Below are 13,753 nucleotides of genomic sequence, written 5' to 3'. Positions count from 1 at the left end.
GAAACGTAAAAAGTAGGAAGAGGTGTCGCAACGTGTGGTGTTTGGCGGCTGGGATCAATAAAAGCGAACAGCCAAACAGTTGTAATCACATGAGTGCGTAAGATAAAGTATTCAATTGGTCAACACATTTGGTGTATTCCTTGTGATTATACCAATTCAATTTTTTTTTATTTTTTTTGTCCGAGAAATTTTATTAGATTTATATTTGTTAATTAAACATTCTAGTAACGTAGCTGTTAACATGGTGCCAAGTGTGTATCCATATATAGAAATAATAATATTGTGGCGACACGTCTACGACGTTAACAATTAATTGTAATTAATTAATCAATTGCTGTAAGATGCTTTTTGTTGTCTATAAATTATATATTTTTTTTAAAAAAAAAAGAGTAGCGATTATTCAAATGTCAATGGAACTCGACTTCAAGGGGAGTTTGAACGAAATTTAAATTTTAATATAATATCAAAAAAATAAGGGTATGTCTCTTATAAGACGATCTCATGAATCTTTATCTCTGAGACGGGTCAACCCTACTGCATATTCACAATAAAAAAATAATACTCTTAGAATAAAAAATAATATTTTTTCATGGATTACCCAAATAAGAGATCTGACTCACAAAATACGATATGTGAGATCGTCTTACACAAGTTTTTGCCAAAAAATAAATATTACAAAATAAATAAGAGTAGGTCTCTTGTGAGACGGTCTCACGAATTTTTATTTGTGAGACGGGTCAACCCTACCGATATTCACAATAAAAAGTTATATTATTAGCATAAAAAGTAATATTTTGTCATGGATAACCCAAATAAGAGATCCGTCTCACAGAATATGACTCGTGAGACCGTCTCATAAAAGTTTTTGTCAATAAATTAAATGGATGTACAATCTATCAATTAAGAAGAAATATTTTAACATTTTGATTTTTTTTTTCAAATTTAGTTTATGTTTCTTTGCCTTCAAAATGATAATTTGATTGCATTAGAAATTTAATGAATGGTACATATTATCTATACTTTTATACTTGTTATCTTAAAATATAGTCATGATCTGTTTTTCATTGGGATAATACTAAAGTTACAAAAAATATATCTTACAACGATATTTATCATTAATTTATTGTGTTGTAAGAATTGTTGTACAAAATCGATTGTACATATAACATTACTAGTTTTATAATACCTACAATACCTTGATTTTCTTCACCAAACATAATATATAATTAAATCTATTAGTTTTGTATTAAGCATATTTTGAGTTCGACTCCGTTCTATGAAATCTCACGTGAAATATTTATTTGTTTTTACTTATTAGGATTACAATATTTTCAATTGTACAATTACATTTAGTCAAATTGCAAAATTAAAATGATCGGGTTGGTTATAAAACATTTAACTTCAAAATCTATTTATTATCCAGACAATACATAGAAATATATAATTTTATAAGAAAAATCAAAACATCACTGCGTTAGTGCCTACAAAATTATTTAATTTTAAATCAATAATATATGTTTACATGTTATGAAAAGAAAAGGAAGAAAGAACAGACTTCGGATCTTAATTTGGTGCCTTTTTGATGTTTTTTAAGCCCATAACAAAGAAAAATTTGATGTTTTTTAAACAAACGGTTCTCCGAATCGGATAGTCGGTTCCATAATTATCATGAAAAAAATAACAAAAATTTTTATAATTATTTTTAAAAATAATATTCTTGACATAAAAATATTGTTTTTGTTGTGAAAAAGTAAAAATTTATGGTAAAAAGTAAAAATCTCAAACTCTCAAAATTTACCAAACTACACACTTTATAATATTTTTCTCTCTACTCAATTGTGATTTTCTTCACAAATGAGAGATCTATTTATAGGAAATCTTTACAAATAATCCAAAAATAAAATACATCACTACCTACATCATCACACACTAATTTTCAATATTTACAACTCTTATTTTCAACATTCAAATATTCAACATTCAAATATTCAATACACACATTTTAAATATATTTTTCAACACTCCCCCTTGTGATGATGATCATAACGATTGTCTTCATTACGTGTTTTTATACTGCCTCGTTAAAAACCTTACTAGGAAAAACCTAGTGGGATAAAAATCATAGCAAGGGAAAAAGAGTGCAGTCACGTAAACTCCCCCTCATGTTGACACGAACAATTCTTCACAAATTTCGTAGATTGCGCATCCCAATATTATATATATGCTTTCTGAATATTGACGTAGGAAGCGCCTTTGTGAAGAGATCTGATGAATTTTCACTTGATTGAATGTGACGAACATCAATACATTTATTCTTCTCAAGCTCCTTGGTGAATGCGAAGAACTTAGGAGGAATATGTTTAGTTCTGTCGCTTTTTATGTATCCTTCTTTCATTTGAGCAACACATGCAGCATTATCTTCATATAGTATCACAGGCTTATCGTCGAACGATAATCCGCATGAGATTTGGATATGTTGGGTCATTGATTTTAACCACACACATTCACGACTTGCTTCATGTAGTGCAATAATCTCGGCATGATTTGATGAAGTTGTTACGAGCGTTTGTTTCTGTGAACGCCAAGAAATTGCAGTGCCTCCACGAGTAAAAACATATCCAGTTTGGTGCCTTGTGTGGATCAGATAAGTATCCAGCATCGTCATAACCAATTATACTTGGATTAGCATCTTTTGAATACAAAAGTCCCAAGTCTGTCGTTTCTCGTAGATAACGGAATATATGTTTAATTCCGTTCCAATGTCTCTTTGTTGGATATGTGCTAAATCTTGCCAACAAATTTACGGCAAAAGATATATCAGGCCTTGTACAATTTGTAAGATACATAAAGGCACCGATAGCACTTAGATATGGTACTTCTGGACCAAGAATATCTTCATCTTCTTCACATGGTCGGAATGGATCCTTTCCTATGTTTAATGATCTAACAACCATTAGAATACTTAAAGGATTTGATTTATCCATATTAAAACGTTTAAGGATCTTTTCTGTATAATTTGTCTGGTGAACAAACATTCCACATTCTTTTTGTTCAATTTGTAAACCCAGACAATACTTGATTTTTCCAAGATCCTTCATTTCAAATTCTTCCTTCAAGTATGACACAACTTCTTGAATTTCCTTATTCGTTCCAATGATGTTTAAATCATCAACATATACAGCAATAATTACGCATCCGGATGTTGTTTTCTTAATGAAAACACAAGGACATATTGAATTATTTACATATCTCTTTTTCATCAAGTGATCACTTAGTCGATTATACCACATTCGACCAGATTGCTTTAACCCATATAATGATCTTTGTAATTTCACAGAATAACATTCTCTGGGTTTTGAACTTTGTGCTTCAGGCATCTTAAATCCTTCAGGGATTTTCATATATATATTACTATCAAGTGATCCATATAAATAAGCTGTAACAACATCCATAAGACGCATTTCTAAATTTTCAGATACCGCCAAGCTAATCAAATACCGAAACGTAATTGCATCCATCACGGGAGAATACGTTTCTTCATAATCAATTCCAGGCCTTTGAGAAAAACCTTGTGCAACAAGTCGAGCTTTATATCTCACTATTTCATTTTTCTCATTTCGCTTTCGAATAAAAACTCATTTGTATCCAACAGGTTTTACACCTTCAGGTGTAAGGACTATAGGTCCAAAAACATTACGTTTATTTAGCGAATCCAATTGAACCTGGATGGCTTCTTTCCATTTTATCCAATCCTGCCGATTTTTACATTCACCAAAAGATTTTGGTTCATGATCTTCATTATCATTTATGATGTCGATTGCCACATTATAAGAAAATATATCATCAATTTCTTCTATATCTTTTCGGTTCCATATTTTTCCAGTATTAATGTAATTGATAGAGATTTCATGATTCTCGTCAGTTTGTGGTTCTGACAGAATATTTTCATCATCATGTGTTTTTTCAGGAACACCATTCTCTATTTTGTGATCATCATGTGTTTCTTCAGGAACATCATTCTTTATTTTGTGATCATTGTGTTTCTCTATAAATTTTCTTTTTCGAGAATTTTTATCCTTGGAACCAACTGGCCTTCCACGCTTCAGGCGTTTAATGACATCATGAGTATCTTTAATTTGTTTCTTTGAATTTCAATTCGAGCAGGGCATTTGCAGCATGTATATATGATTTAGTTACCCCTTTTGTGTCAGCAAATGCATCTGGTATTTGATTGGCTATTCTTTGCAAGTGTACAATTTGTTGTACATCTTTTTCACATTGTTTTGTTCTTGGATCCAGATGTAACAATGATGATACATGCCATGTAATTTCCTTTTCGGTATGTTTTTGTTCTCCCCCTAACATTGGGAAGATTTCCTCATTAAAATGACAATCAGCAAAACGTGCTGTGAACACGTCGCCTGTCTGAGGTTCAAGATATCGAATTATTGATGGACTATCATAACCGATATAAATTCCAACCTTTCTTTGAGGTCCCATTTTCTTTCGTTGCGGTGGTGCAATAGGCACATACACCATACATTCAAAAATTCTCAGATGAGAAATGTCTGGTTCTTTACCAAATGCAAGCTGCAATGGGGAGTATTTATGATATGCACTTGGTCTGATGCGAATTAATGAAGCAGCGTATAAAATTGCATGTCCCCATATAGAAATAGGGAGCTTTTTTTTCATAATCATTGGTATAGCAATAATTTGCAGACGTTTAATCAATGATTCAGCCAATTCATTCTGTGTATGTACATGAGCAACATGATGCTCAACAATGATTTCCATAGACATACAATAATCATTGAAAGTTTGGGAAGTAAATTCACCAGCATTATCAAGTCTAATTTTCTTGATTGTATAATCGGGAAATTGATTCCTCAATTTTATTATTTGAGCAAGTAATCTTGCAAATGCAACATTTCGAGTTGACAATAAACATATATGTGACCATCTGCTGGAGGCATCAATCAATACCATAAAGTATCTGAATGGTCCACATGGTGGATGGATTGGTCCACAAATATCACCCTGAATACGTTCGAGAAACATTGGTGATTCAGTTTGGATTTTGGCTGGTGATGGTCTTATAATAAGTTTTTCAAGAGAACATGCTTTACATTGAAACTTATTATTCTGAAAGATCTTCTGGTCTTTCAGCGGATGACCATGTGTATTTTCTATAATTCTTCGCATCATTGTTGAACCAGGATGTCCCAATCGATCATGCCAATTGGTTGATATTGAAGAATTATCAACTACCATGTTTGATTCAATCGGACTTATATGTGTATAATGCAATCCAGTAGGGAGCATTGGTAGTTTTTCAATCACATATTTCTTTCCTGATTTATATGTGATAAGACACATATATTTCTTATTCCCTTCATTCATTGTTTGAGTACATACCCATGGGAATATATATCATTAAAACTCAACAAATTTCTTTTCGATTGTGGTGAATATAAAGCATCATTGATCAAAAATTTTGTACCATTAGGTAACAAAAATTGTGCTTTACCACATCCTTTAATCAAGTCTATAGGACCTGATATTGTATTCACCGTTGTTTTTGTTGGTTTTAGTCCAAGAAATATCTTTTATCTCGGAGGATAGTGTGCGTTGTACCACTATCGGGTATGCAAACTTCAGCTTTGCTCATAGCATTTTCCATTTTTTGAACTTCAAAAAAATATGCAATGAAATAAAATTACTGGCAATATATATTTAAATATAACACATATCATAATTATACAATAAAACATTATATGGATACATGAAAAATAAATTATTGTACATTTATATTCTACCACTATATTGTTCATTTTCAAATAAATCATTGAGAAAATATATCCCACCAACATATTGATCATTTCCAGAGAAATCATTCATAAAATCACCAGCATCAAAATGAGTTGAATCACTCAAATGGTCACTACGTTCAGTGAAGTTGGTCTCCTTTTCTTTCCCCTTTAATGATTCTTTATAAAGTTTACAAAGGTGTTCAGGGGCTCGACAAATTTTGGACCAATGTCCTGGAGTACCACATCTGAAACAAGAACTTTCATATCTTTTTGAGTGATTCTCATTAACACTTGTATTCTCATGATGCCTTTTCTGTGGATGGTTTGTGACGCTCTTTTGAGATGAATTATAAAAATAACTATCTCTATTGTTTTCAAAACCACGGCCTCGACCACGACCACGGCCAATTCCACGTCCACGTCCACGACCTCGACCTCGACCAAAACCTTGTCTTTGAATTTGATTTTGGTTTCCAGGTTTAAATTCATTTTTACTTACAACATTTACTTCTGGAAATGCTGTTGATCCAGTGGGTCGGGACTGATGATTTCTCATTAATAGCTCGTTGTTTTTTTCCGCCACAAGAAGACAGGCGATGAGTTCAGAATATCTCGCAAATCCACGTACTCTATATTGTTGCTGTAGAGTAATATTTGACGCATGAAACATGGAAAATATTTTTTCAAGCATTTCCGATTCTGTGACCTCATGTCCACAAAATTTTAGCTGCGAGATTATTCGATACATCGCTGAATTATAATCGCTGACTTTCTTAAAATCTTGGAATCTTAACATATTCCATTCATCACGGACGGTCGGAAGTATAACTTCCCTTATATGTTCAAATCTTTCTTTCAATCCTTTCCACAAAGCCATGGGATCTTTTTCAATTAAATATTCACATTTCAATCCCTCGTCGAGATGTCGACGCAAAAATATAATGGGTTTTGCCTTTTCTTGTGATGTCGATATGCCATTTTCTTTTATTGTCTCACTTAGACCCAATGACTCAAGATGCATTTCTACATCGAGAGTCCATGGCATATAATTTTTTCCCGTGATGTCGAGCGCAACAAATTCAAGCTTTGTCAAATTTGACATGGTGGTACTAAAAAAAATTACGATGTATTTTATTAGTTAATGAATATTGTAATACAAAGTAATGGATAAACAACAAGTACAAGCATTTGTAAAAATAAAGAAAACACACGAGGAGGATATTCTCCGATAAATAAAAGACTCGTGAGTATGATAACCTTTTTCTTCTGTTTGGAGCTTGGAAAAGGATGGAGGACTTTTAGAGTTTCGTGCTGATAACGTGTTGTGAAAAAGTAAAAATTTATGGTAAAAAGTAAAAATCTCAAACTCTCAAAATTTACCAAACTACACACTTTGTAATATTTTTCTCTCTACTCAATTGTGATTTTCTTCACAAATGAGAGATCTATTTATAGGAAATCTTTACAAATAATCCAAAAATAAAATACATCACTACCTACATCATCACACACTAATTTTCAATATTTACAACTCTTATTTTCAACATTCAAATATTCAACATTCAAATATTCAATACACATTTTAAATATATTTTTCAACAGTTTTTATTAATTAATTATATAAACATAAAAAACGATAACATATTATGTAATTTTTGGAATTTCTGGACATCTAATCTGCAAACCGGTTCCATCTATACCACATGAAATAGTGCAGAAATTTCCATATTCGCGACCTTATTCAGCAGCTTCGCAACAAACAGGATCAAAATCAGCAACATCAACAATTACCGGATATGATAAACAAACATGTATGGAAAGAAAAGATGCATTTTGTCCAAAATGAGAGGAATACAAAGCTAAATGCATCCACTCCACGATTATATACATTCCTTATTCACATCCTACTTCGAGCCCCATCAGCTGCATGTATGTAATATGTATGTATGTATGTATGCCCACTGTCATCATTTACATTAATCAATCACATTCTAAAACCAATCCCCATTAGGTGTATGCATGCATGTATACATATATGCGCGGGTATGTGTGCGTGTGTTTCAATTTCTATATACAAGTAGCAAAAATAACAAAGAAAACAACAGAACTTGACACTCAATTGACTATCAAGTTACAAAAACTCAAACAGGCTCACTGCAGTATGCGTGATATAAACTCAATGTATCATAGTTTCATGGCGTATCTATCTAAGTTTCGATGACTTACCATTTGCACTACCTTAACATAGTGATGCAAATCATCAGCGGACATGAAGAATGCGCACATGTGGTTGTTCGAATAAAGAATGTTGTGTTACCGACCTAATGAGGAATAACTGAGGGAGATTAGAATCTTAAAACTCAAAACATAGTCCTTTAAAACCTTAAAAGGGCATCTTAGTGAATAAAAACAACCCTTAAACATGAAACCAAAGCAACGCCAATACATCAAGGGCGTAAATGATGTAAATCAGCGAGAAAATAATCTGAACCAGTAGAACAAGGGGTTTAAAGTAAACTAGACAAGTACACGATAAAAAAAACACACAACTTGATCAACAAAGTTGGCAGAATTCACAATTCATATCATCATAGTTGCTCGATAGAGCCGGCTTCTATAAAGTTTCTATATTTACATCAAAATATGGGCAATTCAGCAAATCAAATCACAAACCAAGAAATTCAGAACCTGAAACAATAAACAAGAGAACAGATCAGGGTATGGTCAGAAAATCATACAAATATTACAAATTGAAACAAGATTAAAAGGTCTGAAACAATACAGAACATACTCAGGATATCCATCACAATATCTGCTATTATCAATGACATTGAAGTTTATAAATATGAAACACGTAAATCCTCTCCAGACAACAGACATTCTCAAGATATGTATTAGTTTTTAGCCCACAACAGTCTTCAGCCTTGTCTATGAGCACTCTCCTCCCCTTTTTCTCATTATGTTTTTCAGCAAATAAATATAAAAGAAGAAACAAACTGAGTAATTTTAACCAAATGGGTACTTTTTTCCCAATCATCATCTTCTGAGACCCTCTTAGAGCCGGAGGGCGGTGTAAGCGAGCTCGTCCATGTCAGTGGCGGAGTCCAGCGGAGGAGGCATGTTAAGATCAAAAGGAAGGGGCTTTTTACAAGAGGAGGAAACGATGTCACAATCAGCATCATCAACCACGGAGGAGGAGGAATCACAGTCGCTGTGACAATCATCGGGGACAGCTGGCGGAAACCGAGGTTGCCTCCTCTGCTGCTGTACGAGCTGCGGCGGCTGTAGTTGTCGAGGCCCACTAAAAGATTCCACTGTGCTGCTCATGCTGCTGGACATTGGCCTCTGCTGGGCCATTATCTGGTGTTCCTGGGGATAAAACCGTGAATCCGTAAACGGATCGTTGGGGTTACTGCTCATCCGATGATGAGTCGAGTTTTTAGCATTGAAAACCGGGAACAAAGCGCCGTCGGGAGGTGAGGGAAAGTTAGTCCTAGCTTTGGGCCCCCGAAGAGAGCGTGCGGCGGCGTCGTACGCTCGAGCTGCGTCCTCAGCCGAGTCAAAGGTGCCGAGCCAAACCCGGGTCTTCTTCCAAGGGTCTCTGATCTCCGCAGCAAATCTCCCCCAAGGTCTCTTTCTGACACCCCGGAATCTGATCTCCGTAGATCCTCCAGATCCGTCACCTTGAACCGCCGCCGCCGCCTGCCTCGCCGCAACTCTCCCCCGCCGCATGGCCCAAATCCAAGATGAACCAGAAGAATTGAAGAAACAAAAATAAAACTTCAACACAACATATATACACACACCAAAAAGAAGACGAACACCACCAACGCAAAGAGAAAATGGATTAGATTTCGCTTATCTGATTCATGTCAAGATTTCTCTCACCAATGAATTCTATATTTGTGGGTTAAAAGAAAAAGAAGACAGTGAACTATTTTTTTTTAATAAAATAAAATATATTATTAGTTTTTGGGTGGGCACCAGCAATAAATTCCTTACACGAACCAACTACGTTCTTGAATTCATAGCTTTGGCCTTTCCCTTCCCTCCTCCCCCTTTCCTTCCCTCATATTTGGCCCTTTTTTTCTTATTATTTTATTATATGAAAATCGCTGTCGCCATACGTTTAATAAACTCTTGAAACAACGTAATAGTTTGTAAATCATAGTTGTAATATATTTTTAAATTAACAAAATAATTTGTAAATTACGTTGTTGTTCAGATAAACTATGTCGGATAAAAGCATGTGATCACTGGCTTCATATTTGGTCTCCCTTCGATCAATGAGGGGGTGGCGGGCAGAAAATTTTTTGTCAGAATTCAGAATGACAAAGTCCTTTTCAGTAATCAATTTATATATATATTTTTATATATCTCATTCATGAAATGGGAGCAGTAAAGTGGTGGCGCGGTAGAAAGATTAGGGTTTATCAATTTTTACAGTTGACAGAGTAAATGATGTTGTTCCAACGAGGTCGGTTCATATACTTTAATGCTAGGATTTGTATATATATTATATTAGGTGTCCTCCCTCCTACCCAAATTTATTGAATTTCATTTTTTCCAAATCGAATTTTCTTATTCGATCGATGTACAAAAATTTAGAAACTTACGGTATTTGAATTTTCGATATACATATGATCGTGATGTTTATATATTTGATATGTGCTAAATTTCAAATAAAAATACAAAAAAATAATATGTCCATTTCATGTGTTTGTTTATTCATAACCAATAATTCACCGGCCAGAAGGTATATCAATTGATGAAGTATGTGAGAACTTGCTTGTGTATTGTATATCGAAGATTAACAAGTATGTGAGCACTTACTTGTGTATTGTATATCGAAGATTAACGGCTGCGAGTTTCATTGTTACACGTCCTTAAGTCATAGACGTCGTCTTAATTTAATTTTAATGATAAATTAGGTGATTCACCTGCTACTCAGACCCAACCCGATTCGAACCGAACCGAATCGAACCCATTGGAAACCCACGAGGCATAGATTTTACTCCTCTTGAACCTCTTGTATAATGTCTCGTAATCCATTATTGAGATATTGTTTGATATATATCAATGCATTTAGTTGGTGGTATACATTAATTGCTTGATTTTGGGAAAGTAATTGAATTTGTCTACGTGAAGTATAGTTTGTTCGACATATTTTGACCAACTACTCATTGCAAGATTTTTTCTTAAAAAAAATATATTTGAATTGTTATAAATTAAACATTTTAAATAACTTCATATGAAATTTGCAATGTACATAAATAATATCAGTAAGTAATCTCTTAAAAAATTCTCGTATTAAGTTGCGTCAAGCTAGTGACATTCTTGTATGATTTAGTTGGATGCATGAGCCATAAAATAATAGAGATATCAGATTTTAATGAGTAACACTGGTTTTTTGGATTTTTTATTTTTATGTTTTTTAACTTTTTAATTATATTGTAATTTTAAATAAATCGTGTTTATGTCTTGCTTAAATAATTCTTTTGTCGTGATATTTCTTTCGAACATCTACTTTATTTAATAAACATATTTAAATAACAATAATAATATTATTTAAAATGATAAAATTATTTTATTAAAAAGTAATATTTTTTAAAAAAAATTAAAATAATAATGATTTAAATATTGTAAAACATATTTATTTAATATTAAAAGAATTTAAAATGATTAAGTGGACAGTGAAACCCATAAATAATGAGTTTTAATGTTAAAAGGAATGTGAATGAAAAAAATATGTTGTTATAATAAGTATGTGGCAGTAGACTCCACGATTTTTGATGAGTTAGTGGGTGTTATAACAACCTACCATTGCGGATGCCCTGATGAAAACAAGAAATCTGAAACCTTCCAACCTGAGTATGACCTCCTTATGAGATATACATTGGAAACGACAGAAGAACTACTTCGTGTACATCTCTTTGCTCGTGAAACGATTAAAAAGAAATTAGATTTGACATAGATTTACATTTTATTTTCTAGTTTTTGTATGTTGTTTCTAATATCACCATCTTATGTAATGCTATTTTCTCAAATTATATAATTTAATTTTCATTAAATTCATTTTCAAGTTATCCGAACTAGCTGTCACATACTAGTTTTCTAGTTTTTAGTTTATTTTTACCGAATTATTATTTTTATAAAAATAATGCGATAAAATTTAAAATACTAACTTAGTTAAAAATATTAAATATATTAATTAATATTATTTTAAATACATGATATTATAAATAAATATAACGAAAAATATAAATAAAATGAGTGAATTGATGGAGAGGTTTGTGATAATAAATAAAAGTTCTTAAAAGGAACGGAGTTTGTAATTTTAGATATGGCACATCATAAACCTGTCGCATATGCCCTAATACGAGTCCCAATTTTTAGGGAATCAAATTAATACCACCAAACAATAACGTAAAAGAGTAGATATCTTGTCAGTTATTTGGCAGACATATCGATCTGATCCATACATTGATTGAAAAATAATATTTTTGATATAAAAAATAATATTTTTTTCCCATATGTTGAATCGGTTAGAAGATTCGTCTCATAAAATAATCTATAAAATTGTCTCGTAAGAGTTTTTATGATAAAAAAACCATGGATCAGATACTATCAACATGTTTTTTAAAATATCATAATATTTTATGTTAAAAAATGGCAAAAACTTGTATGATACGATCTCACGGGTCGTTTTTTGTGAGACGAATATCTTATTTGGGTCATTCATGAAAAAATATTACTTTTTATTGTAAATATCGTTATGATTGACTCGTCTCACGGATAAAGATTCGTGAGACAGTCTCACAAAAGACCTACTCAAAAAAATATAATGATACTTTTTCTCACACACTTAATAGCGATTTAGCCCCATAATTCCGCGTGAAAAGAATATTTTGTTTTGCTTCGTTTTCGTCGCAATTATTATCATATTGGTCTGCGGAGTGGAAAGATTAATAATTTTCCATAGAAAGAAGAAAGAGACTTTACTTCATTACTACTTGTATCAACGCGTTCAGATGTTGGGTTTTTTTTAACCATGAAATGCTTTCGGCCATAATTTTTTATATAAGCAAAACATCGTATATGTTTCGTATTTTAGACTTTTCTATTTTAATTAATCAATGGGTTTTTCGTGAGACTGTTTCACGGATCTTTATTAGTAAGACGAGTCAATCATACACATACTTATAATAAAAATAATATTGTTTTAATGAAGGAATAAAATAGAAGATCGATATAAAAAAATTGATTCATGAGACCGTCTCACGATAATTTTTGTGTTAATGAATTATTTTACCAATCCACTAAACATCTTCCTATGGAAGTATAGCAAATCCTCAACTAAAGAGAAAATATTTGTAAAAATAATGATTATATGACAAAATATCATCTTTATTATTATTTTTTTTTATGGTGGTCAATGTAAACATTCAATTCATCATATTCAAGATTCTTTTTCACGAACATATTTAAGAATAATATTTCTATTGATATTAACAATTCAAGCAATAATTTGATATGTAATATTTTTAAAAAAAATAAATTTAAATTAATATGTGTGTTAAAAAACTATTACAAAATATTCATTTTAAAAAAGGAAAAATATATTATATATTATGAATTAATTGTCACTAGTCAATCTACGATGCAAATAATATATAAACGATTAAATATAAAGCAATTTTTTTAATAATTTAATTTACACAAATATAACAAAAGAAAGCACCCAAAAAAGAAGGAGAGAATATGCCATTTGAAAATTCGACACCACCTGTTCGCTGGCCTAGAACCCGACCCGAGAATTATAGGACATAAATATTTGAATTGAGTAGTTGAATGTAAACACGTTTTTTTAATTATTTTAAATCAAATATTTCAAAAAAGACATATTCAATTATTATTACACACAAAATTTGTGATACAGT

General features: G+C 32.0%; 1 protein-coding gene across 1 annotated transcript; it reads right to left on the bottom strand.

The window, feature by feature from the left end:
• Window positions 1-8,526: 8,526 nt before the first annotated feature.
• LOC142522626 (ethylene-responsive transcription factor 3-like) lies at window positions 8,527-9,873 on the bottom strand. The gene has a single exon (XM_075626128.1). The coding sequence runs from the start codon at window positions 9,543-9,545 to the stop codon at window positions 8,868-8,870; it is 678 nt and encodes a 225-aa protein (XP_075482243.1). The 5' UTR covers window positions 9,546-9,873; the 3' UTR covers window positions 8,527-8,867.
• Window positions 9,874-13,753: the final 3,880 nt, after the last annotated feature.

This window comes from Primulina tabacum, chromosome 13 (genome assembly GCF_025594145.1).
Source record: "Primulina tabacum isolate GXHZ01 chromosome 13, ASM2559414v2, whole genome shotgun sequence".
NCBI classification, from domain to species: domain Eukaryota; kingdom Viridiplantae; phylum Streptophyta; class Magnoliopsida; order Lamiales; family Gesneriaceae; genus Primulina; species Primulina tabacum.
This window is presented reverse-complemented; position numbering and strand designations above follow the sequence as displayed.